Genomic DNA, 27,512 nt, shown 5'->3' with positions numbered 1-27,512 from the left:
TCAAGAAATGATGTATAACAGTGGCTAGGTTTCAGGTGTTGTACAAGCATTGTCAATTCATCCCTCAATACAGTATATGTATGTAGATTAGATAATTTGAATAAATTTTTGTTTAATCAAATCCTTCATGTCACAAAGTATCACATGCTGAGAAAATTAACAATGGAAAAATTTCAGCTACCTTGGTAATTGGCCAAAGATTGCCTAAAGGTATTAGGCTCTGGTTATTATAACAGCAAATTTGAGAGGCTTCCTTATATTTTATAAAAATTCAATTTTTAATAAAGTCTTTTGAAGGTTTTAAATGAATGTGATGAAAATGCATTGTGGTTTCTTACAGTATCTCTTTGTTTACATTATATCAATACAAAAAAATACTCTTTGTATAATCCCTTTGTATATAATCTTAAATCCAGACTTGAGTGACTCTTTATGCATAACTTTAAGAAATCATCTGATGTTTCTGATACTTAACATCTATTTAAAATTAATATATGATGATTTACAGTAAAACTTTCCAAACATTTATATTCAACTTAGCACCTGCTAACCACTCTACTGCTGATAAAATTCCCTTAACAAAAGTGGGACGACGACTGTACACTGTAAGACACAGAGAATCTGGAGTTGAAAGATCTATTGTTTGTCAAATTGATGCAGTGGAAGGAAATAAGAAAGTAACAGTTCGCTCCCCAGTGCAGGTACGAAACGATACAATTTTTGGGGGGGTCATAATGCATATTTATGTGCTAATGAAAAACAAAATTAAAGCAAATTGCAACCAAAAGCATACAAATTATAGTAGCAGTATAAGTAATATCAAAAAGAAGAATCATTACCATAATTGTACTACTCTAATATGAGCAGTGATAGGATTTTGTTCAATATACTTGTAATTTTTGTATAAGACTATTTTGTAAAATCTTTTTATGGAGAATTATGCAAAAAACAACAACTCATCAATATTTTGTTTGGGGTCTTTAGTAGATTTAATGAGGTAAATTTTATGTATGGTAAGCTGCATACACTCAAAGTTGAGTTTTACACAAAAAATACACCAATGAGATCTTTATCACAGTCATAATAATTAACATATTTATCTCCCCTAAAAATTTCTTCTCTTCCCACTTCCCCATTCCCAGGCATCCACTGACATGTTCTCATTGTATTTTAGTTATACAATATAGAATTTATATAACTGAAATGGAGTACAGAATGGAGTCTTGCTTCTTTTACTAGGCATAATTTTGTATGTATCAACTTTTATTATTAATGTTGTTATATGCAGTTGCATATTGTTGAGTAGTAATTGATATACCACATACCATTTTATCTATGATATGAGAGTTGAAGTTCACTTTTTTCTCATATGTCTGGCTAATAAGTTGTTCCAACCAAAATTATTACTTTTCCATTAAATTGCCTTGACACTTTTGTCAAACACAAACTGACCAAATCTGTGTGGGTTTATTTCTGAATTCTCTATTCTGATTTATTGCACTGTTTATCTTCTTGCTAATGCCATACTGTATTGATAATACTAGTACTTTGAATTTTGAAATCGGGTAATACAAGTTGTGCTGCTTTTCAGAGGTGGTTTGGATTATTCTCAATTGTTTCCTTTTCCATTTTACTTTCAGACTCATTTTCAATTTTTATTCAAAATGTTAGATAAAGATGAAATTTTTGCATATTAATTTGATTCTTCATTGCTAGAGGAAGTACAGTTGCTTTTTATATTAAGTTGTGCAAACTTACTATTTCCACTTTTTAGTTGTAGTGGCTTTTTAATATGTTTACTTATAGTGTCTTAAAGACATTTTTACTTTCTCCTTTCTAACCTGGATGCATATTATCAATATTTTACTTTTTTGCCTGTTGCCCTGGCTAGAACCTCCAGTTCAATTTGAATAGTAATCATGAAAATAAACATTTTTGCTTTGTTCTCAGTTTTAAGGGGAAAGTATCCACTCTTTTACCATTGAGTATGTTTTGAGAGATTTTGTTTTCTTTTGCATTGTGTGTGTGTGTGTGTGTGTGTGTGTGTGTGTGTGTGTGTTTTGTACCCTGTTTCCCCGTGGTGGATGTCGGACTGCTGGCTTAGGCCCGCTCCCCACGTGCACCAGGTCTCTAGTATTAAATAAGGTTTGATTATTTTTAAAATATTAAGTCAATTTTGCATTGCCAGTGTAAATCCTAGTTATTTATGAAATATTATTAACCTTTTGATTCATTGTTGGTTTGATTTGCTAAAATCATATTCATAGTTTTTGCATTTATGTTCATGAGGAATATTGGTATAGAATTTTCTTGTAGCATTTTTCTTCTATGAAGGTTTTCAAATATAATTTCACTTTATTTTATGAGTAAAGTCTATTCAGATTATTTATTCTTAAGTGAACTCTTCTAGTAATTTTGTCTCTTTCATGAAATTTGTCCATGAATTATTTCCATTTTTATTTCACTTTTATGTTTTATGTTATTTTTACCAGTTACAGGAATACAGATTGATAGGTTATTTTTTTTCATACTTTTAATAAGAAGTTATTTGATTGTTATCTGGATTACATTGTTTCTGACCAGAATTTGCTGTTATTTTTTTTATCTATTTAAATTTTTATTTTATTATTGACAGTATTATAGATGTCTCCCATTTTCTCCCGTTTTGCCTACTTCCGTCAATTCCACTTCCATGCAAGGCCTTCCTCTGCTGTGGTTTGTGTCCATGGTTATGCATATATGCATAAATATTCTTTGGTTAATCTCTTCCCCTCTCCTCCCCGAAACCTTGTTATTTTTTATTTTTGCTGTTTTATGATAGGTATTGATATTTTCTTTATACGCATTTAATATTTTTGCCCCTTATCACTGTTAAGTAATTTGGTTGTGATGAATCTTAGTGAAATTTACTTTCTGTTTCTTGTACTTGATTTAAGTTCCTTGAATGTATGGACATATACTTTTAACGACTTTAAACCTTTTTTTCTTCTTTTTTTTTTTGTCTTCAAATATTTTTTCTCTCCCCTCCCTTCACTTCTTCACTGACCATTGTTAAATCTGCCCCACAACTCACTAAAACTCTTTTCCTATTTTTTTGTTTTTCCCCCTGTTTTGTTTTGATAGTTTCTATTGTTATGTCTTTAAGTTCAGCTTTCTTTTTCAATGTCCAATCTTTTCTCATCTACCCCAATGTATTTTTAGCTCTAGAATTTCAGTTTGCATTTTTATGTATATTTTCCATGTCCTTTTTTCATACATTCAGTATTTCCCCTAACTTTGAACATATTGAGTATAGTTATATAAATGTTACAATGCCCTTGTCTACTAATTCTATCATGTGTATTATATCTTATTTGTTTCCTTTATTTATTTATTTATTTTAATATATATATATATATATATATATATATATATATATATATATATTTATTTCAGAGAAGAAGGGAGAGGGAGAGAGAGACATCAATGATGAGAGAGAACCATCCATTGGCTGCCTCCTGCACACCACATTGGGAATAGAGTTTACAACCTGGGCATGTATCCTGACCAGGAATCAAACCGTGACCTCCTGGTTCTTTGTAGGATAATGTTCAACCCCTGAACCACTCCAGTGGGGCTGTTTCCTCTTATTAATATTTATTTTATAAAATTTTTATGTCTATTAATTTTTATTGGATGCCTAAAATTGTGAATTTTACCTTGCTTGAAATAGAATGATTTCTTTTTTTATTCTTGAACTTTATTCTCCAATATAGTTATGTTACTTGGAAAGTGATCCTCTCAGTCCTTGTTTTTAAACTTTTTAGGTGGGCTTCAAGCAGTGTTTAGTTCACTGGCTGAAGATCTTATTTATTTTGCAATTTAAAGAATGTAGACAAATCTGGCATTGAAAATGAATGTGCATGCTTAAATGCATTACTTTATTTTCATGCGTAATGACCAAACGACTAGTCACCTGGAAGTGCATTTTTAGGTTTCATGGCTTGGTGTGTCTGTGTGAGGTTTCGTGACGCGGGCTAGGGCTTGGGGGACCTCGGCAGAGCTTGATGGGAGTGGGATTGGCCGGGTCTTGGTGTCGTCCAATGGTTGTGGGGACAGCTGGACACTTGTATTATAGAGAAAGGGCAAATAGTAATATTAAAATATTTCCTGTAATTAATTCCCTTTTAATGTTCATGAATTTTTTGTACAGGGCACTAGTGATGTTATAAATATCCAAATGGCCCTTGGCTGAAAAAAGGTTTCCCAACCGTACCTTAGATAGTTTACTTAGATCTGTTTGACTTCTCCTTTCCTAAACAGTAGCTTCAAAACTATTCAGGCAGCAGGCTGGAGCAGTTTTAGGGCTTTTCTTCCTGGATTTTTGTTTCCTCTGCTGCTGACTAACCAGTGTCTGAAAATCATTGTTTAGTTTTTAGGTTAAGAAGATATATTTGGTCCCTATTATTCCATTATGGCTGAAAGCATAAATTCCTTTTCTTTCATTTATGATTTATAATTAACTATTTTAAAAGATGATTGTTGGGCTGTCCTCATTGTTGATCTTAAAGATTTCATTTAGTAGTAGTAAATATTAATTTTAAGTTTCTTATAGGTATTATTTTTAGAAATCAAAATGTATTTCTATGGCTTTAAGTAGAGCAAAATATATATATATATAAATGTAGTGAATTGTAGAGTATCCATTTAATCTTAGTTTTCAGTATGATTTGTTTAAATTAGAGGATATTAGTAAGATATAGAAGGATAAGAAAATGGTCATAATAGTTTGTTTTTATCTATCCAAAGGTAACTATAACTGTTTGTAGGTTTATCAGATAATATGAAATAACGAAAACTATGATATCTTTTTATCACTGTTGTATGCTACTCATTAGATGCGATACCCCTTTTTTCAATGAATAGCATCCAACAGAGACATTTCCCAGCCTGAGGCTTATTTTTTACTTTATCATCTAGACATTTAAAATGTAGATGTAATATTTTTTCCTGTGAACTTTTTTTTACTATTCTTGTCTAAAGAAGTTATTCCTTATCTGAAAGTCAAGAAGGTACTACCTTATTTCTTTCTAGAATTTTTAAATTTTTATTTTTGAGATTTCTTTTTCTATAAAACTGTACAAACTTTTCTATTTTTAGGAATAGAACTTTATATGTTTATTTCTTTTCTGTATTATGTAAGCAAGGTAAATATTGCTTTGATCTTTTGTTGGAGTGTTATGTCTTTAGTTAGTTAGATTAATGTCTTTAGTTAATTAGATTAATTAGTTAAATATCTTTAGTTTATTATATTAATACTAAATATTATTATTTTTCTTTCCTAGATTAGAAATCATTTCTCAATCCCACTGTGTGTTTATGAAGGGAATACTTTATTGGGAATGGCTTCACCTGGAAATGAATTTAACATACCATTAGCATCTTACCGGTGATTCTTTTTATCTACTTGTTTGCTCTATGTCTCTTACAGAGTTTTTAGTTTCTAATTTTGTAGGGATATCTATCTTTAAATTATCAAACTTTCATCAAATCTTTCCTGTTATTATCTGACCTCCTATATCACTTATATAAGTTTCAGGGCACTTAGAAGTGTTTTTAAAATAAATATTATTTAATTTAATGTATTTATTGTACACCATATAAATTATTTATGCTTTACCAGTAAATAAAATTATAAAATGCTTGCAATATAGCCATTATAACCAGAATCATATATATATAGGGTAGGCAAATGTAGGTTTACAGTTTTGAATATGCAAAATACAGAGTTCATTCTTATATTATTACTTATTCATTATTATATTACTTTTCATATGAACAACTGTAAACCTACTTTTGCCCCACCTTGTATATTCACAATTTAAAAAAAATATCTAATTGTGTATAATTGGTGGTTTCTGGATTTACATATACTGTTATGAAGTGATTTTTACTTTTTAAAGGTTTATAATAGACTTTTTTGGAATTCCTTTGCATATTTATCTGTTGATTATTTTAGAATTTTAATCAGTCTTAAATATTTAAAGTAACTTGTCTGAACTTGATGTAAAATCTTATGTTAAGAAAGGATATATTAAAATTTTAACAATACTAATGATGGGCTAGTTTCATAATTATATGCTTAATATCATAACAAGTATTATTGTTCAGGATATTTCATTTGGAATAGAAAATGTAAAGCAAGGAAAAATGGAGATTTTGAAGAATAAATTCTTCCTCAGAATAAGCATTATGGTTGTCTAAGGTGCTATCCAGAACACATATTAGACATAGACACTTAGACCTATGCTATGGAAGGATGGAGAGAAAATTACAAGCAGTGTTTAAATATTCCCTCCCTCTGTTCATCCTGACCCATGCCTAGGAGTTCAAGAGTGGATATCACTAATGTTTAGAAGGCAATCTAGCAGTTTTAGACACATATTTTCAGGTATTAGACCTGCTCACTCTAATAAACGTTCTGTTGTTTAGACCTTCTGACCATAATGAGTATTTTATTACTTAATTTAAACTTGCTGAGGGAAAAATATTATATATTATTCAGAGAACAACAATAAAATATTTACAGTATCTGATCATGTTCTAGAGAGGATTATGGGTGGGTTAGAAGACTAAAGAGAACATGTAAGGTATTTAACAGTTATTTAGCAAATCTTTTTATTGTGTATATGGCACTGCTGTAGGATAACAAGATGAATTGGCCTGGCTATTCCTCTTGGGAGGTTGATATATTATGTAAATACAGAGGTAGAAAATGATGGGTTGTAGAGAGTTACAGAAAGACTTATTGTTTCAGAAAACTATGAAAAATAAAGAAGAGATTACCTACATGAATTATAGGTAAAATATAATAATGTGGATGGCAATCTTAAGTGCAAGGAATTACATGAACAGAGATAAGGAGACTTGGAAAAAAAAGGCTTTGTATAGGTCTATATGATTGGAGTGTGTGCAAGTTAGAAGATTAAATTTGAAAGATAGTTCTAAGTTCACATTGAGGAAGTTGCTCCTTCATTTTCTTACACTCATTTATATACATTTTATCTTCATCTGTAATGTCATCTGTTTCTTCCTTTCCCTCTAAGAACATTTGGCGTCCTTCCATTGTGAAACTATTTACTTCATCAGTTCTTCTCATGCAGAACCTCTTACCACTGAACATCTTTCTCTCATGTTTTCTCTTCATTTATTTATTAAACTTTTCTTTTTAAACTTTCATATTTCTCTACCTCAAGTCTTTTCTTCAGAACAAAGATTTTTGGGAAAATTGTCACTTCTGCAGTATACTCTGCAGCCACCCTAGAAAGAATTATGTGTGCAGGGGAGAAGGAAGTATCTAATACTATTTCCCAGTCCAGAGTGCCAGTAGTGGAAGTTTCTGGTAATCAACACAGAGAAGTGGATATGGAGGGCTCAGAATTTAGTCTAGCAAGTTTAGGGCACCATTAGACATCAATACAGAAATATGTGTAGATATTAAGAATTTTAGGACTAAAGCTTAGGAAAATAATTAGGGCTAGAGATAGTACTGACAGTTGTTCATCTGTAAGGAACAGTGTCACCATAATTGATTAGTTTTACAAGTACAAAAACATTTCTTAAGTATTTATACATGGACACAGCTTAGGTTTAAAAAATGATTAAACCCAAAATGTACTTGAAATGTAAACAAATACAGTGATATTTAAATTTGTGAATTAATCATATGTGATGCCTATTGATTTTGTCATTATCTTCTTGTAACCACTTCTTCAACTATGCCCAACATTTTAATAAAAATAAGTATCTATTGATAGCTTTAATTTCATTAATCTTGAAAAACTGGTGATTAATTTTTCCAATAGAAATAATTTTTTGGTTCATAAAATCATTCGTGATATGTACTTCCTATTAGGACCACATAGCCAGGAAAGACAACTTATATAAGTTAAATGTACAATTCACAGATAGTTGTATATGTTTGCTTTGCATATGCGACCTACATGATTATGTATTTTCTGTAAGAAACCATTATCTTGTAAACATACTTTTTACAATTTATTTTTTAAAATATATTTTTATTGATTTCAGAGAGGAAAGGAGATGAAGAGATAGATAGAAATATTAATGATGAGAGGGAATCATTGATTGGTTGCCTCCTGCACATTGGACTGAGCCCACGACCCAGGCATATGCCCTTGACCAGGATTGAACCTGGGACCCTTGAGTCCCCAGCCAACGCTCTATTCACTGACCCAAACTGGTTACGGCTTTACAATTTATTTTTTAATTGCAGTTGACATATATTAGTTTCAGGTATATGACATAGTGATTAGACATTTACATACCTTTCAAAGTGATCACTCTAGTAAGTTTAGTACCCATATGACACTATATATGGTTAATTGTAAACACACATTTAAACCAGTAAGTTTATAAGAAAAATATTCTTTTAAAAGCTAAATAACTTAATTTCCTGAAAATTAAGATGACGATAATTATCTATTGTCTATCTTACCTATATCTAAGAATGTGAAAATATAAAAATATATTACAATAGTATGGAGGGAGGTAATTTCATTGTTCTAAAGTTGTAATCATATAATTTAAAATGTTTTCTTTTAAAGCATTTCAGCAAATCCTTTTTAATATTTTATGCAGATCATTCCTTTTTCTGAAACCAGAAGATGAGGACTATCAAATGTGTGAAGCAATTGACTTTGAAGAAATTATAAAAAATGAAGGCACTTTTCTAAAGAGGAAATGTAAACCTATAAACCCTTCTAAGAAACCATTTATTATTAATATTGTCCCAGAAAAAGATAATTTGACATCTCTGTCAGTATATTCAGAATATGGTTGGGATTTACCATACATAATACATTTGTGGCCACCTATCCTACTCCGAAATCTTCTTCCTTACAAAATTGTTTATTATATAGAGGTATTCTGGAATTTTATTAAATATCTTTGTGTCTGTGGTTTTGGTACAGGGGATATATACTAATACTCAAATGGAAAATAAATGTTTAATTATGCTGTGTAAAAATAGGATTAAAATATTTTCAATTGATTCACCTTTGAAATTTGGCTACTAAGTTGAATATAAATTACCTACATAAATGTGATATGTCATTTAGAAAATAGAGATAATAGAAATTGCCTAGACTCATATCATCTGAAGGGTAGTTTCAGAATATATATTTTTCTATATATGCATGTATATTTCATATATCATACATTTAAAATATGGATTCTAACTTTTGAAACAAGTATGAGAATTAGTATTAAGTAATATTTAAGTAATAGACTTAATTGGAAAAATGCTGCTACATTATATTATTCGGATGATAGATCTCTAAAAGTCTTTTATGCCCTACAATGTTCCTTTTTCTTTTAAATATTCTGTTTTAACAAATTATGTCTGATTTCATCAGGATTTTAATATTATATTTGCCATGGCTATCAAATATAAGAAATTTCTTTATTGTAATCTAGTATTGTTTTGGTCATAGTGTACTAATTACTAATTATTGGGATTTACTATATGTATATACTTCTTTGATAATTTTTTTGGGGGGTGAAGTTAATATTTATGGTTTAAGAATATCTGTTTTTCTTTATATTTGGCAGATATTCTAGTGGTTATGAATTTGCACTTTGCTGTCAGGTAGATTGGAGATTTAATCCAACTCCAATACTTACTAATTATATGTCTTTAGGCAAGTTATATTGTCTTTCTTAATCATGTATCCTAACTTATGAAAGGGAGATAGTAATAAACATTGCATGATTGGGATATGGGGAAATCAAACTAGATGATATATGTAAAGGATTTAGTACATGACTAGTAGGCACATGATTGCCATTCATTTACCTCTCTAACAGCACCACCACTACTATTCTATTTTGTGGATATTAACATGCCAGGTGTCAACAACTTAAATTACTTTTGTTTTAACTAATTTAAGATGAAGAGATTCCTGTGTTATAATAATAGGAAGGAATCAGGTTAGAGATGCTAGAAAACCTGGTGCATTATCAAGGCATGCTATCTATGTTCCATTCTCATAGAACTTTTAATTTGATGCTTTTAGGGATCACATTCTGTTTGCTAGTTCCCAAAGGGTATGACCAATTTTTAGAAAGACAGGTTAGTTGTGTTATGAAGAAGGGATTAAAGAAAACAAGAGCAGTTAGGAAACTTAAAGTGAGAGGACACAGTGGCAGAAACTAAGGTAATGAAAGTGGGGGTGAAGAGAAATGAATGGTTTTGAGAAATGCATAGATACAATACTATAAACAACTAGAGGCCCTGTGTATGAATTTGTGCATGGGTGGAGCCTGGCCAGCTGGGGAGAGTTGGCAGACCGGCCCTGCCCCCGATTGGGGTGAGGGGTGGATGATCATGGATCGGGCCAGCCAAGGGAAGGGGCTCCAAGCAGTTGGTGGGCTGCCCCGCCTTCTGGTTGAACTCCCGTTGGACTCCCAGTTGAGGAGACAATTTGCATATTATCCTTTTATTATCTACTAGAGGCCCAGTGCATGAAATCCCTCAGCCCATCCTGCATCCTCTCCAATCCAGGATCTCTCTTGCAATCCAGAACCACTGGCTCCTAATCACTCACCTACCTGCCTGGTTGATGCCTCTAACTGCTCCTCTGCCAGACTGATCTCCCCTAACTGCTCTCCTCTGCCAGACTGATCTCCCCTAACTGCTCTCCCCTGCTGGCCTGATCCCCGTAACTGCTCTTCCCCACCAGCCTGATCCCCCTAACTACCCACCTGCTTTCCCCTATTGGCCTGATCCGCCTAACTGCCACCTTTTTCTGTGGCGCTGGCCTCTCTTCTGCCTTCTTTCACAGTGCTGGCCTTCTCCCTTCTCCCTTCTCCCTTCTCCCTTCTCCCTTCTCCCTTCTTCCTTCTCCCTTCTCCCTTCTCCCTTCTCCTGTGGCACTACCTTCTCCCTTCTGCTTTCTCCTTTCAGCCTTCACCTGTGGCACATTATCCATCGGCCTCTGCAAGGGGGACCATGGTGCTGGATTGGCCCTCACAGCCGCTGTGGCTGCCAGCCCTTAGTCCTACCTTCTGGATGAAGCCAGGGCTGCGAGGGCCAAACCCCTTGCATGAATTTCGTGCATTGGGCCTCTAGTATAGGATAATTGGAAATGGGTGATGAAGGATTGTTAAAAGTCAAGTATGGGACTTATTTGGATTATTATCTCTTTTCTCATACATTTTTCAAAATTTTTTAGTTTTCAAAACTAAAATTACTAATGGATAAGATTTCATCTTTTTTATCATGTGTTTTCCATTTTTCATTTTTTAAAATTAAAATTAATGGATAAGAATTTTAAAATGTTTTACTAGTTGTAGTGCATTATAATGTTTACTAGTTCCATTAGAGTTTTACATTACATTACTTAGTTTTATCCTAACAATAGTCCTTTGAAGTTGATCATTTAGTCCATTTTACAAATACAATAAGTCATATCTTGAATAATTTACCCGCAGACTTGGAGGAAATGTAGACGTTTACATAGTTGGCAGAGTTAGAACTTGAATATAAGTCTTCTAACTTGTTCATAAAGAAGTATATTTCAAAAGCAGTTTGTATAACATTTGTAATCCTTACATAGAATTTTTTTGGCATATTAATCTAAGGCATTAAAAAATTTACTATATTTTGTTTATTACAGGGGAATGAACATAGAGTTTTTACTCTAAATGAAGGCTCTTCTGCCCATATTTGTACCGTACAATTGGATAAAGCCATACTACATTTAAAATTACTTGACTATCTTAATCAAGATTGGAAAAGTGAATATCATATAAAACCTGATCAACAAGATATTAGTTTCATCAATTTTACCTGTGTTACAGAAATGGAAAAGACTGATTTAGATATTGCTATCCATGTGACTTATAATCCTGGCCAGACAGTTGTGGCATTTCATAGCCCTTACTGGATGGTCAATAAAACTGGTCGAATGTTACAGTATAAAGCAGATGGAATTCATCGAAAGCATCCACCTAATTATAAAATGCCAGTTCTCTTTTCTTTTCAGCCAAAGCATTTTTTTAATAACAATAAGGTGTGTAAAGTTTTTTTTAACTTTTTTTTAAGCTATTCTTTTTAAACTTTAGAATTTTGAAGAATAAAATAATATGAAACAGGCAGAAATAACATTTGTTAAATAGTTGAGGTTATAAAAATTTGAATTTCATATTGGGAAAGGTTTAGTGCATTAACAGTACAATATTTATACTAAAAAGCAAAATGTGAATGTAGGTTGGAACATTGTAATATCTTTGAAATATTTTTTCCTAGGTTCAGCTTATGGTAACTGATAGTGAATTGTCAGATCAGTTTTCAATTGATACTGTTGGTAGTCATGGAGCTGTTAAATGTAAAGGCATGCACATGGAGTATCAAGTGAGTTCATTCTGTGCTCATCAAGAAATTTTTATTTAAACTGTGTCTATTGACTACTTAATTTTTAAGGATGTTATGATAATGTAATAATATGTTTTTCCTTAGGTTGGTGTCATTATAGACCTCAGCAGTTTTAACATTACCAGAATTGTGACATTTACCCCTTTTTATATGATCAAAAATAAAAGCAAGTATCGTATATCAGTGGCTGAAGAGGGGAGTGATAAATGGCTCTCTCTCGATTTGGATCAGGTGGGTAGATGGATTTCAATAATGTAGCTCTTTGGAATTTCTTTTTTCCTGGAAGTTAGATAACTGAAATTACTATGTAATGTTTTATCTTTTCATTCCTCCAATTTTATTTGTTTCATGATCATTTATTGAGTATTTGTACCAAGCCCTATATATTTAATTACTAAAATTCAAAACTTGCCATCAAGAAATATATTTCTTGATAAGGGAGGTAGACATTTAGCAATTACTAGCCAAATGGGGTCAAATAGAGCAGTAAAAGACTAGATAAGGCATTAATGCAGGAAAAAGAAGGAGATTAGTTATTCTTTTCAGGAAGCTGTTAGTATTGTCTTTAAAGAATAGATTAAGCCAGTTATTTTTAAGAAGGTGGTAGTGACTTAGGAGTAAAATATTTCTTTTACTCCATCTTTAGCTGCTAAACCTCTACAAAAGAGCTGTTTGAGGGACTGCAGGAGGGTGATAGAATATTTTACCTTTGAAGAAATTTTATTCTAACTGTGTTAGGATTATAAGAGAAATGTTTGCTATTTTTATTCACTATTCTATCTTGCTTTTGAGCCATTCTCTGGAGCCATTTGTTGAGCTACTTCCTTTAAAATTTGCTTTAGTGCTGGTTCTGGAGGAAAATGCCATCAGTGTGTTTTTATCATCATCCTTTTATAATGCCGTTTCTTGATAATGAAGTCTATTTTTTTTCTCAGCATGTTGTATATTTTACTTCACTGTTTTTTGGTTTCCATTTTTGTTGAAAATTTGGCTGTGATTCTGTCATTTCTTTGGAGGTCATCTTTCTTTTCTCCTTAGCTGCCTTCAGACTTCTCTTTGTGTTTGATATTCTGCAGTCACACTATTTGTCTACATGTAGGTACCTTTTATATATCCTGTCTTATATGCCTTTCTGCTAGATCCATGAGGTAATGATTTTTCATACTTCCTATAAAATTTGCAACAGTTGTCTCTTTAAGTATTCTCCTGTTCATCCATTTTCTCCTTCTGAGCCTTTAATCAGACATATTCTAGACTTTCATATTCTATTTTCTATGACTCTTACTATCTTTTTTTATGTTTTCTATCTGGCCACACATGAACAGTCTCACTGAAATATGTGACGTCTCCAGTCTGGCAGGGGCTTACAGTTTGCATCTCCATTCCTGTCCTTTTAGTTTTTTTGTTTCAGCTCCTGCTAGTCCAGTCTTCTTTCTGGGTACACTGACTATCTCCTATTCTTTCAGTTTGGTTTTCAAATCACAGATGTCCAGGTGATTTTTAATTTTTTTAGCCTATATCCTGTTCTGAACTTTGAATATATCCTTTACTTTTGTATCCTTGTTTGACTTCCCTGAATCAACATTTGAGTGTATTTGGACTACTGCTTAATTACCAAGGGTTGCCCACAACTGACTATGATTTTCAATAACTGATCACTTGCTTCCCTTGTGCTCTTTGTTCAGCTTGTTGATTTTTCAAACCCTTCTCTAGATCTAGACCACATGAAAATTGCTGCTTAGCATAGCTTTTCATCTTACTACCCATTACTGCTTGTTTTCACACTGTCCATAAGTGGCAACACATCTCTAAGTAGGCAGTTTATAACTGTTTACATAAATAACCCAGTAACCAGAGCACTGTTGAAAGAGATTTATTTTCATTTTGTTTTGTCTACTCTGATGGGTTTATTAAAATGATAAATGTCTTTATGATGCAATATATTGTGAGTTCTAAAAAATAAATATATGTAATATATGTTTTAGTGTATCCCCTTTTGGCCTGAGGATGCATCAAATAAACTTCTTATTCAAGTTGAAGGAAGTAGAGGCCCTCCCAAAAAGATATATTTTAACAAGCAAGAAAATTGTATTTTATTGCGTCTGGATAATGAGGTAATTAATTTGTGTGTGTGTGTGTGTGTGTGTGTGTGTGTGTGTGAGATTAGAGGAGTTAATGTTACTTACTAGTATTTAATTTTTTTGTATCAAATAATTTTGTCATGATTTTTTTCCCTTTCACCAAAAATGAACAAAGATTTCTTTTTATGAGGAGAAAAAGTACTAAAGGGAAATAGTCATAAAACATTTTGTCATACAGAGTTAGTAGAAGTGCTTAGAATATACACTGGAATTTGACCCATCTATATATAATAATAGAGCATGGTTTCCCAGACATGCCATATAAAACAAAAATAAGTTATGAATAGTTTTGTTATTAAATGTTGTTAGTTAATATTCTTTGGAAAATGATCACATTAGAGAATATTTTCTCTTACTTTTTTTTATAGCTTGGCGGTATTATAGCAGAAGTTAATTTGGCTGAGCATTCTACAGTTATTACATTTTCAGATTATCATGATGGAGCAGCTACATTCCTATTAATAAATCACACTAAGAATGACATTATTGAATATAAGCAAAGGTAAGAAGAGGGTCACAAATTCAGTATCCCTTATTTGAGCAAAGACTAGGTGATGAGACGCTGACTTTATGATGATTTTTTTTAAATTAAATATATTTTTAATGATTTCAGAGAGGGAAGGAAGGGAGAGTGTTATATTGAAAATCATCGAATGAGATACAAGACGCCTTAATGAGCCAATTATTTAGAAGTGGTTTATTGCATGCAGCCCAGAGGGAGGTGTCTTTTCCCAAATCTTTCAGCAACCCATACAGGAAGTTTTTCTGTATTTGCAGATATTACAAAGGGCTCTATGTATTATTACAGACAGTTGTAACCTTGAATACATAATAAGTTTGTACTTAGCACAATTGTTATCAGTATTAGTCTGTTACATTGGATGGCTAACTTGCAAGGTCAGACTGTTAAGTTTATCTTTTTCTATTATTTGAACTAAAAATAAAGTCGGTTTACAGAACAGCAGACTGTCTTAAAGTGACAGAGTTTATAATGACAGAGTTTGCAGGACTAGGGACTATCTAACAATAGCAGTGTTTCAAACAGCAGTTTTTTATACAAGATGGAGGTTACTGTGCTTCAATAGAAACATCACTTATGAGAGAGAATAATTGATCAGCTGCCTCCTGCACACCTCCTACTGGGGATCAAACCATGACCAGGAATCAAACCATGACCTTCTGGTTCATAGATCTATGCTCAACCACTGAGTCATACGAGCTGGGCTATTCTCATTATTTTCTTAGAAAACCTCTTTTCCATTATATAAGGAAAAACTTTCAGTCTACTATTAATCAGAAATATTATAACTCAATTAATTGACTTGGGGATTACTGAACTATATTATTTTGGGTTCTTTATTCATTTACTTACACTTAATCTAATGCCTGCTTTTACCATTTGTGTCAGTTCTCTTGATGAAATAGAAGACTCTCTTCCTCCTGGAAAAGCAGTACTTTATACATGGGCTGATCCAGTGGGCTCTAGAAAGCTGAAGTGGACTTGTGGGAAAAGTCACGGTGAAGTAACACAAAAAGATGTATGTTTGGGCTGATTATCATGATGTCCTCAGCAGCATGTTTTTTGTTTCTGTTTTTAAAATAGTATTCTCTTTGAGCCTTACTAGTTTTAAGGCATGTTTATGTCTGCACTACTAAAATAAACTGACAAAGATTTAAAAGTATTCAAACTTTAACCAAAAATGTTTAAAACTGAAAGTAGTCTTATTTTGCCTACATCATCATTTTCTTCCATCCTCTATAATAAAAGGGTAATACAGGCAGTCCTTGGGTTACATCAGACTCAATGTATGTTGTTTCGTAGTTACACCACCATCTCCCTTTTTTTTTTTTTTTAATTTCCATCATTTCGACATGTATATATGTGCTTTTTGTTTTTTATTATTTATTTACTACAAGTAAAGGTCTAGAATTGTTAACTTTCTTTTAAATTTTTTTACTGTTTCACTTCATTACTGCTGTGTATGTGCTCCATAAGCGTGACGTAGGTGCTTATGTAGGTGAGTTCCAACTTACAACAAAAATCACGTTACGTTTCGCTGTAGGAATGGATCTCCATATTGACCCTCACTGCAGAACGACCAGTCACTATGATGTGCACTGATCATCAGGGGGCGGATGCTCAATGCAGGAGCTGCCCACGGTGATCATTGCCCTCCCACAGGAGGAGCTCCGCTCAGCCACAGGGGGGCTGATGGCTACAAGCGCAGCGGCAGGAGCCTCTCCCACCTGTGGCTTACGCGCGCTCCTCATCGGGAATGGGCCTAAGTTGTCAGTTGGACATCCTCTGAGGAACATGGTTGTTCCTAGATACTGAGGGCTCCTGGGCTACCAGAGGGATGTCTTTCTGCTAGCTTAGGCCCGATCCCTGGGGAGCAGACCTAAGCTGGTAGGTGGCCATCCCCCGAAGGGCCCCGGTCTGTGCACCGGGCCTCTAATTATGCTATAAAGGTAAATTGTAATTAGAGAGGGTCTTTCAGCATTCACCTCATAAACAGATATACTCTTTATTGATGGTCATCTTAGATCACTTTCACTTCTGTGACAAACATCTAGGATCTAACTAAAGAATTTATTTCTGGTAGCAAGTATTATTGATATGGTTTTTCATAAAGATAAAGTAGTATGTAAACATTTTCCAGTAACATTTTTAATGGCTGCAGAAGTTGTTTTGTTGTTATTGTTTTTTTTTGTTTGTTTGTTTTGTTTTTTAGGATTGTTTTTAAACAATTAAAAATTAAAATTGTATTAGTCTTTTAAAACACATCTTAATTTGACCCCTATTCCAATGTCTTACTTATTTGATCTGTTGGTTAATAATTTTGCATATTTATGTCATAATGATAGTTGAATTTTACAAAGCTAACTCTGAAATCCACTACAAAATATTAGAAATACTTTATAAATATATTTGAAAGTAAGTTAGGTTATTGCTATATATTTATTTTAGAATTATAAGCAACATGATTGTTCCTAGATACTGATTTTACGATAACAGTTCCAGTTTTAATATCAGTGGGTTATAACATAAATGTGTACTGTATATTAAAATTTTTTCTTAATCAGAATATTTAATTAACTAGAAATTCATAGGTAACTCTGTTAATTGTTAGAATTTGCTATATTTATCTTGTCATTGAACCTCAAGACCCTGATATCAGTACGATGCTTATATATAAGGGCTTCCTGTAGAACTACTCACCTGTAATGAATATCCATGTTTTGTAGAAATGTAATTGAGATGTCAGTTATGTTTTATCCTATTCAGCTCTGTAAGGAAATAGGAGTTTCTGACTTAAAAATAATACATTGGTTAATCTTAGTATAGAGGAGAGAAAAATAATGATTTGTGTTATTGATATGCCTCCACAGGAAGACTATTTAATTAGACCTTATGAGGATATTAAATAAAAGAATAATTATTGTGTCTTCCTTGCTCATAACTTTATAATAATAATGGCAGAAGCAAATATCAAATTATTGTAATTATGTAAATTTTCATTGTTACACAAATATTAATTTCATTTAGTTTGTTTGACCCTGTGAAGGAAGTGCCATTTCTATTCTCATTTTTTAAATAGTAGTTTAAATGTTGGTTGGTACCATACTGTTAATTTTTTATTTTTTGGTGATTTTATTTTAGGATATGATGACACCTATAAATTTGGGGAAAAAGACTATTTATTTAGTTTCATTCTTTGAAGGCTTACAACGCATTATTTTATTCACTGAAGATCCAAAGGTATTTAAAGTGACATATGAAAATGAGAAAGCAGAATTAGCAGAGCAAGAAATTGTGTTGGCATTACAAGATGTTGGACTTTCTCTCGTCAACAATTACACAAAGCAAGAAGTAGCCTATATTGGCATTACAAGGTTAGATGCATTACAATTTGAGTATGATCAGTTCTTTATCATCAAGAATGGTGATTGTAAAATCTGAAATAATTTAGTTTAACATCTTTGTTTTGATTTAGCCATGATACTAAGATAATGCTAATTATAAAGTGCTTGTGAGATTTTTTTTTTGCCCTTGAGATAAAGATATATGAAAAATCAAATTTATAAATCCCTTTTTATATTGCTCTGCTCTTAAAAAGTTAGACTTATTCAACTTATCAGAAGTCTACTTTCTTTATTTAACATGCCTAATGTTATCCCACCACCATGCAGGGTATGTTGATGCTCCTTAAATAGTGGTTCAAGGAATAAAGACAATCACATTCTAATTTGACCTTAAAACTTTAAGATCTAATAAGGTAATATTGATTTTATTATTCCCCAAATAAGTCACCTTTAGTAAAACTTTGTTTTCCCTATGCCCTTAATATTTCCATTTATAAATACTTAAAATAAATTTATGTGTATTAGTACCTAATTTGAGAGTATTGCCGGATTCTAGTTTGTATAACCTGGATCTTTTAACTTAAACTAATGTACAGATACATGTGTACTAGAGGCCCATTGCACAAAGATTCGTGCAAGAATGGGCCTTCCTTCCCTTGGCTGCCAGCACTGCCTTTGCTCTGGCCAGAGCCACCTTTTTGCTCCGGCCCTGAGCTGCCTTTCTACCCTCCTACACTGCCCAGGGGCCTGGAGCAGCCAGGGTCGGTGTGGAACATCTGTGTTGTCTCCATGATGACAACACAAGCATCCTGCCCTGCCCCTGGCTGCTTGGGGTTAATTTGCATGCTCACTCCTGATTGGTTTGTGGCATTGTGAAGATACGGTCAATTTGTATCTTACTCTTTTATAAGTCTCAATATCTTTAGAGACTATGTGTAATCCAGATTTAAATTTATTTTTCTTATAAATGCATCTAGAAATGTCCCTAACTCTTCATTGACTAGAATATATTCTAAAAGGGATATATAAATATTATTTCTAAAAAAAAGTTTATTTTTTAAACAAAAATGTCAAACAGACAACCTATTATAGGTTATGTCCTATGCTCTGGTGTGAATGGAAGTGGGAGTAACACATGGTTCCTATCTTTTTTAAATTAAGTGAATATAAATTTTAGAAGGAATAAACAAATGGAGTACTTAATAAAATTAAATTACTTACATTCTAAAGCAGAGTGAAGTAGTTTTAGAATGTGGGTAGATTTCTTGTTCTATATTTAATTCTTTTGGCAATTTTTTACTGAGATAGATTTGTTTCATTAATTCTCTCATTTTCCTAGATTGTTTCACACTCTCTTTTTAAACCCCATTCCCTCTCTAAGCTCCCTGCCTTGCATCCCATTTCACTGAGAAAAGTGAAGCAGTCAAAAAGGAACTTTGACCCTTAGCCAGTTTGGTTCCTCAGGTTAGATTCCAGTCAAGGGCATGTACCTTGGTTGCACACTCCCTACTGGAGGCAGCTGATTGATGTTTCTCTCTTGTCGATATTTCTAACTCTCTATCCTTGTCCTTTCCTTTCTGTAAAAAGTCAATAAAATACATTTTTTAAAAAGGAACTTTCAAAGACCCATCCCCCAATATTAACTTCCTACTCACCAGCATTTATTACCTGTATATTATGCTGACATACTTATCCACAGTTATCATAGGTGTATCATATGTGCTATTTAAAACAAATTTTTCTGCTTTTGTATTGTATTCTATTCCCTTTTACTTCTTGAGACACTGATCTAGCAATTCTCTTTTTTCTTTCTCTTGTCCACAATTTCTGACTCTATTTTGGATTGTTCCCATCAGTGTTATTTCTCTCAACTTAAAATTTTTTTCTCAATACTACTTTCTCTGCTACATACTGTCTATTTCTTTGCTCCCTTTTATAGCCAAGCTGCCCAAAAGTGTTGTGCATGACAAGAGTTAAATATATTCACTACATTCAATTATTTTTTACCCATTTTTTTCTTTGTCACTCCCAATACGCTTTGGCTCTCAATGTTCCTTGAAACTGGTGTCAAGATCACTCTAGGGATGTGTATATTGCCAGGTCCGAAGTACAATTTCCAGCCCCCTTGTTACTTAAAAGTTCATAACATTTAATACATATTCCTCCTTTGAATGACCTCCAGGATTCCTTTCCTTGAGTTTTTTCCCCCTCCCAACATTCTCAGTCTCATTTGTTGGTTTCTTGTCTTCTCCATTGGGTGCCCTGAGGCTCTCAAACTGACTCCTCTTCTCTGTTTCAATTTTATGATTTCAAATAACACATATATGCAGAATTTTCTAGAAATACATCTTCAGCCAGATTTTTCTTTGTGAACTCCAAGCATGTATATCCAGCTGCCTACTTAAAATTCGTACTAAAATCTAAGTGACTTATCTATCTATATAAAACCTTAATATGCAAATTGACTGAACAGTGGAACAACCGGTCGCTATGATGTGCACTGACCACCAGGGGACAGACTCTCAATACAGGAGCTGTGTCCTAATGGTCAGTACACTCCCGCAGTGGGAGCTGGGCTCATGGCTGGCAAGCGCAGTGGTGATGGTGGAAGCCTCTCCCACCTCCACAGCAGCACTAAGGAGAGCAAGCCGAGCAGTAAGGAACAGCCAGCAGGCAGTCCTAAGCCGGCAGGCAGACATCCCCCGAGAGCTCCTGAACTGCCATAGGGGTATAAGCTGGGCTGAGGCACCTCCCTCTTCTTCCCCCTCCCCCAGTGCACAAATTTCATGCACCAAGCCTCTAGTACTTTATATGGGTTTAACACCCTTTTCCTGATATTCTTCCAAGTATACCTCCTCATTGAAGTTAATGACAAATACATCCTTCTAGTTGCTCAGGCCAAAAGTGTTGGAATACTTTTGTTCCATCTCTTTATTTCACACTCCACATCTAATCCATCTAGAAGCTATGTGCTAGCTCTACCTTCAAAACACACATAGGATCTGACCACTTTTCACTACCTCAGTTTTGTTACCCGAGGCAGAGCCCTCACCATTTCTCTCCCAGCTTACTACATTAAACTCCTAATAAATTTTTCTGCTTCTAGCCGTCATTCCCTTTTTCTCTTTCCCCTATCCTAGCAGTATATTTCTAACAAAGCTTAAGTTAGATTGTGTCATTGATCTCATAATCTTTTAAACTGTTATTCATCTCAGAGTAAAACTCAAAGTCTTTACAATATCCTACAAGGTTTTCCCATTATTTGGCCTTTGTCTTACTTCATCTTCTACTCTTCTTTAAAAAATCCTCACCTGAGCATATTTTTCCATTGACTTTTACGGATAATGGAAGGGATGAGTACAGACAAAAAGTGAGAAACATTGATGTGAGAGACACATTGGATGGGTTTCTGCCCACACACTCTGTCCACTGAACCAAACTGGCTAGGGCTCAGCTTCTACTCTTAATATGTTCCAAGTATGCCTGTCTCCTTGCTCTTCTTTATATACTAGAAGCGTGCTCACAGAGTCTTTGCTCTAACTAGTCCCTCTACTTGAAATGTTCTCCTGTTGTCTTCTGGATAAATTCCCTGATCTTTAAGTTCTTGAAATCTCACTTCCATGACACCCCTGTTGACTGTTCACTTTTAACACTGCAACCACACAACTTTGCATATCCCAATACTCCATATCCACCTTACCTTGTCTACTTTTTCTTCTTTCAAAAGCATTTCACCTCCTAATATATTAAATATGCTAATTTACTATATTTAAGACGTTCTTTCTATCACTCCTCAGCTAAAATGAAGCTCAAGAATGGCAGTGATGTTCACTGCTAGTATTCCTACTGGAATAGTGCCTAAGTAGGAATTTAATGTGATTGGTTGAGTTGAGGATATTGCAAAATTTTTACTCAAGATTTTGTAATTCATGTAATAAACCAGTTAAACTGGAAATGTATATAAATTAGTACCATGATTTTTGTTTTCATATATAAGTTCTGATGTGGTTTGGGAGACAAAACCCAAGAAGAAGGCAAGATGGAAGCCAATGAGTATAAAACACACTGAGAAGTTAGAGAAAGAATTTAAGGAATATACTGAATCTTCACCTTCAGAAGATAAGGTGGTTGAGTTGGACGCTAATATTCCGGTAATATTTTTAAGTCCTGATATGAAGTTTTAATTTTTATCTATTGTAATTAGATTAATCACTAGTTAATATTTAAGCAAAGTTTTGTTTCCTTACATAACAGTGAATTCTGCCACATATACTTAATATAAAATATTAAAAACTCAGACTTTCTCTTGAGATACTAGTGATCTATTCCTTGGTTAACAAGCCAGTAACTTTTTACTTTTTAATTATTTACAATGTTATTTTATATTTATCACTTGTTTGGGGTAAATTTTAGTAAATTTACATAAAAAGTGATACAACCAAGCTCTAAGGAATAGCTGAATGTTTTTGTGAGTTATATAGATATGGGCTATAAAGTTCTCATTCTAAACCCAATGGAATATTTAGCCTATTATTTTAATGAATATTTTTAAAATTTTGGTACACATTTCTAATTTTAATCAGTTATGAGTAAAAAGAAATTCCATGTGCCATATTTTTCAGGTTCGCTTTACACCTAGTGGCAATAACATGAAAATTCTGCAACCACATATAATTGCTATACGAAGAAATTACCTGCCAGCATTAAATGTGGAATATAATACATCTGCACATCAATCATCATTTAGAATTCAAATTTATAGAATACAGGTGAGTCTGAATAGATAGTCAAATTATTATATATTATAAAATAAACTAATTTATTCCCATGGTCTGTTTTAATACTTCCATTTCAGTGTGGAACTAGACTTTTTGATTCCTTCTTCTTAAATCTTGTTATTCTAGTCAGGTTCTATAATTAACATATGAATATACTAACATGGGGTTTTTGTTTTTGTTTTTGTTTTGTTTTTTAGATCCAAAACCAGATACACGGTGCTGTATTTCCATTTGTATTTTATCCTATTAAGCCTCCCAAGTCAGTCACCATGGATTCAGGTTTGTCTATATCTTTAGATTGCTCTAAAAATGGTTGTATTAACTGTTTGGTTTATTTTACTATAATAATATGAAATGAAACCATTTTACTCAACTAATTTCAACAGAACTCTTATTGAATACTGAAGAAAAGAGTAATTAAAAATATATATTTTAATGTTAAATGCTACTTTAAAAAAATTACAGTGTTGAAAACTGATTTAAAAGCCACTTTTAAATGAGACCTTTGAGTAAACTGTGATGAAGTTCAAATTCAGATTGTTTTCTAACCACAGGAACTGCCCTAATCCCCAGATGAGAATGATTACAAGGCCTTTCTTCCATCCACTCTTCCCTTCACCTTCTTCTTTCTTTGCTGTTGCTCTTCCCTTCACTTTTTCTCCCCTTTTCACTACCCTGTTCCCCCTTTTCTTTCCACAGCCATTTTCATACCACTGACTCTAAACTATCTAAAGGAGTATTCATAATCTGCTTGGAAGTTTATTGACCAATATACATGCCCAAGCCCTTTCACCTAGAAGTCAAGGGCAAGATCCTGAAATTGGTGTTTCCACACAGTTTCCCTGGTGGTTCTAATGCTTGCTTTTAATTTGAAGAATTAGCAATCCTTAGAGGGAGTATAAATAATTAAAAAAAAAAAATCCTGGAGTCTAAAATTAAGACTGTAATGGGTTATGCAAATATTAATAATTTTAATTGATATTCACCATTTAGTAAATAATTTAGTTATCCATGGTGACGTGTATTATATGGTAAGAAAATGCTGCTTATCTTTTTTTTAAAACACCATGGGATTAATCATATTTATTACCCTTTACAGCACCCAAGCCCTTTACTGATGTCAGTATTGTCATGAGATCTGCAGGGCATTCCCAGATATCACGTATTAAGTAAGTGTCCTAGTATATTCCTTGTGTATTTATTTAATGTTTTGGTTTAAATTGTACTCTTAAAAAAAAGTAAATTTTAAATAAGTTGAAGATTTAAATGTACAATAACAAATTATAAAGGTCATAGAAAATGTCTATTAATTATTTTATAATTGTGAAGTTTCAGAAGGCTTTAAATAAAAGACATGTAGGTATTAAATAGTTATTCTAAATTATAAGCATCTTATTATTTTCCTTTTTGTTTATTTGTTTTCTCAAGTTCTCTGTAATTGCTGCACATTGTTAGAAACAAGAGAGAAAATAGTATTTTCAAATTCAGTCACTACCCAGTCCTAGAAATCTAACATTTATAGAAATATTCATCTATGTATTATTCCCTTATTTCTTGTTTTCTTTGCCCTAATCCCAAGACAAACATTATTCTCTTGCTTTTTTCTTTTTTAAATCCTGAGGATTTTTCCCCCATTTATTTATTTATTTTTTGAGAGAAACATGGATGTGAGAGACAAACATCTATTGGTTGCCTCCTGCAAGCGCCCCAACCAGGGATCGGATCCACAACTTCAGAATGTGCCCTAACTAGGAATTGAACCCACCACCTTTAGATATATGGGACAATGCTCCAACCAACTGAGACACTCTGGCCTGGGCTATTCCCTTGCTTTTCAAATTATAGTTTTATTATAATTTAAATAATGTCTATCTAATGTGTACCTAAACATTATGCTTCTTAGTTTTCCTTTTCTCCCCATAAATAAAATGTTTTTTCAAACTGTACAATAATCCTTGGACTTTTTTTTATTAAGCTTTTTACTAAAATGTATTCATTTTGTGGTATGTAGCTAGAATTTATCTATAAATACTAATAAATAATGTTAAATGACTGTATGCCACAATTTACTTATAGATTTCCTCTCCATAGGCATTTTCATACTTGTGTTTGTTGCTATTATGAAGTGTTGCCATGACATTCCTCTAGAAAGTTCTAAGTTTTAGCATTCTAATATTTAATACTTTTTCTTTATCTAATTTTCATAATACTGTTAATTGATGACATTGTTATTGTACATTTATTGTACATGTTTTCTACTTTGTAATATAGATACTTCAAAGTGTTGATCCAAGAAATGGATCTCAGGTTAGATCTTGGATTTGTCTATGCACTAGCAGAACTTATGACAGAAGCTGAAGTAACTGAAAAAACGGAGGTAAGACTTAAAATAATAAATAATAGCATTGACGGTAAGGATTAGAGCACAACAAACTGAGAAAAATGTTAACTATCCTGATAAATTCTTAAAATGTTAAAATGGTTTTGTTTCATTTTAAAAATATTTTTATTACGCTGCTCTGGTGAGTACATTGACAGAAATCTTTTTTTCAGATTATAGAAGACACGAATAGTCTTAAGCAAGACTATATAGACACAAGACAAGTTAAAATAGCCTTTAAAAGTGAAATAGCAAATAACAGGAAAGGTTTTTAGTCAATAGGAGGAGGAAGAGGATAATCAGTCAAGTTCACATTACTGGTGTGGTTTTTTTTTTTTCTTCCAATTTTACTTTTCTTGTTTACTTTTGTTTAGATTAATAATTTAGAACAGAGGTTTTCAACCAGTGCACTGTGGCACACTGGTGTGCTGTAAGAATTATAAAAATGTGCAATATTTGACTATTTTAAAAAAAGCCACCATTATTTATTACAATACAAAAATAAATGGGTTAGATTAGTGGCCTTTTTGAATAAAATCTATAGTTGCATAAGGAAAAGCTTAGTATCTTTTAATGGATTGGATGGAAACATAGAAGATATGCTTATTAGTTTATGAATGACAGAACTTTCCTAACAAAAAAAATACTAGTTTCTCTTCTGAGGCAGTATCATCCTGATTATGAATGATCTTGGATCTGAATTTTATAGGGGAGTGTTCTGCAGTGTGAGCTATTGACTTAACTATTTCCTAAAGATAGGTCCCTTAAGTTTTTAATATTTTATGTTCCTTTATAGGTTGAACTTTTTCATAAAGATATAGAAGTTTTCCAAGAAGAATATAAAACAGTTTCATTAGTAGATTCATCACAAGTCAGTCTCTATGAATATTTTCATATATCTCCTATCAAGGTAGGGGAAAGTAAATTACTTTTATTATCTATGATAATCTAGGTAATAGCAAATTTAATGGGTCTGTTGGGTAAGCATAAAATTTAAATTATATTCTTTGATAGTTTATAAATTCTGTAACTTCACAATTGCAAATATAAATAACAAATAATAACCCTTGAAAAATTTTATTCTTAAAATAATTTCTCCATATGGGACTAATACTGGAGCTGCCCACAGCATGTGTTTTATATGTTTATGTGTTGACCTAAGAGATTTCCTTAGTGTTAAGGTATTTAATGACAATTTTCTAAATTTGCGTATGATGTATGTATAAATTTTTTAAAATTGAGTTGTAATTGATACATTAAATTTATTTCAGGTGTACAATGTAATGATTTGATATTTGTATAGACTGTGAAATGATCATCACAATATATCACCATCTGTCTGTATACAGTATTATATTTTAATTATTTTTTGTAATGAGAACTTTTAAGACTCGTCCTTTAGCAACTTTCAAGTATGCAGTACAGTACTAACTATAGTGTATACATTTTAATTTATAAATTAATCTTAATTTAAGTTTTGAAGATTGAATGTAACTAAATATAAGTTCTTAACACAAAGTTTTCATGAGTTACTTACAAAATACTTGAATTATTGTATATCTGAGTATACAGCATATATATGCATACAGTACAAAAGTGCGTTTTAACATCCTGCTACCTTTGTTGTAATAGTTGAAACTTTCATTTGTGGAGATATTTACTTCAACAACTTTAACTTCTAGATTATTGTCACTAAAAGTGTATAAAAGTTGATATTTTCCTAGATTTACCAAAAGAACTGAGTTGAACTAAATATATCATTATACATTGCTGAATTTAAAATTTAAAAAGAACTGTATTAGATTTAAAATCTTTTAAACTTTTCACTTACTAAATTTGGCACAGTCTTAATAATTTTGAAATTTTATTTGTGGTGTAGTGACTTTAAAATAAAATTAGATATTAAAAATGAA

At 32.4% G+C, this 27,512-nt stretch overlaps 1 protein-coding gene and 1 long non-coding RNA gene across 7 annotated transcripts in view; one reads left to right on the top strand and one right to left on the bottom strand.

Moving 5' to 3' along the window:
- The window catches only part of LOC311630442, a 930,538-nt gene that overhangs the window by 78,253 nt on the left and 824,773 nt on the right, over positions 1-27,512 (bottom strand). The gene's annotated exons all lie outside the window — the stretch shown is intronic.
- Positions 1-27,512, top strand: part of VPS13A (vacuolar protein sorting 13 homolog A) — a 185,468-nt gene that overhangs the window by 101,200 nt on the left and 56,756 nt on the right. For all 6 annotated transcript variants that reach the window (XM_084899409.1, XM_084899408.1, XM_084899406.1 and 3 more), the window contains exons 45-60: positions 541-701; positions 5,325-5,428; positions 8,641-8,923; positions 11,679-12,074; positions 12,311-12,415; positions 12,521-12,667; positions 14,422-14,550; positions 14,946-15,079; positions 15,986-16,115; positions 18,239-18,471; positions 22,439-22,592; positions 23,064-23,210; positions 23,417-23,498; positions 24,319-24,388; positions 25,491-25,596; positions 26,396-26,509. In XM_084899409.1, coding sequence (XP_084755535.1) covers positions 541-701; positions 5,325-5,428; positions 8,641-8,923; positions 11,679-12,074; positions 12,311-12,415; positions 12,521-12,667; positions 14,422-14,550; positions 14,946-15,079; positions 15,986-16,115; positions 18,239-18,471; positions 22,439-22,592; positions 23,064-23,210; positions 23,417-23,498; positions 24,319-24,388; positions 25,491-25,596; positions 26,396-26,509 — 2,495 coding nt within the window. The remainder of the gene's footprint in view (positions 1-540; positions 702-5,324; positions 5,429-8,640; positions 8,924-11,678; positions 12,075-12,310; positions 12,416-12,520; positions 12,668-14,421; positions 14,551-14,945; positions 15,080-15,985; positions 16,116-18,238; positions 18,472-22,438; positions 22,593-23,063; positions 23,211-23,416; positions 23,499-24,318; positions 24,389-25,490; positions 25,597-26,395; positions 26,510-27,512) is intronic.

This window comes from Pipistrellus hanaki, assembly GCF_964339955.1.
Source record: "Pipistrellus hanaki genome assembly, chromosome: 11".
NCBI lineage: Eukaryota > Metazoa > Chordata > Mammalia > Chiroptera > Vespertilionidae > Pipistrellus > Pipistrellus hanaki.
Note: the sequence above shows the minus strand (reverse complement) of the source record. Positions and strands in the feature narration are given on the sequence as shown.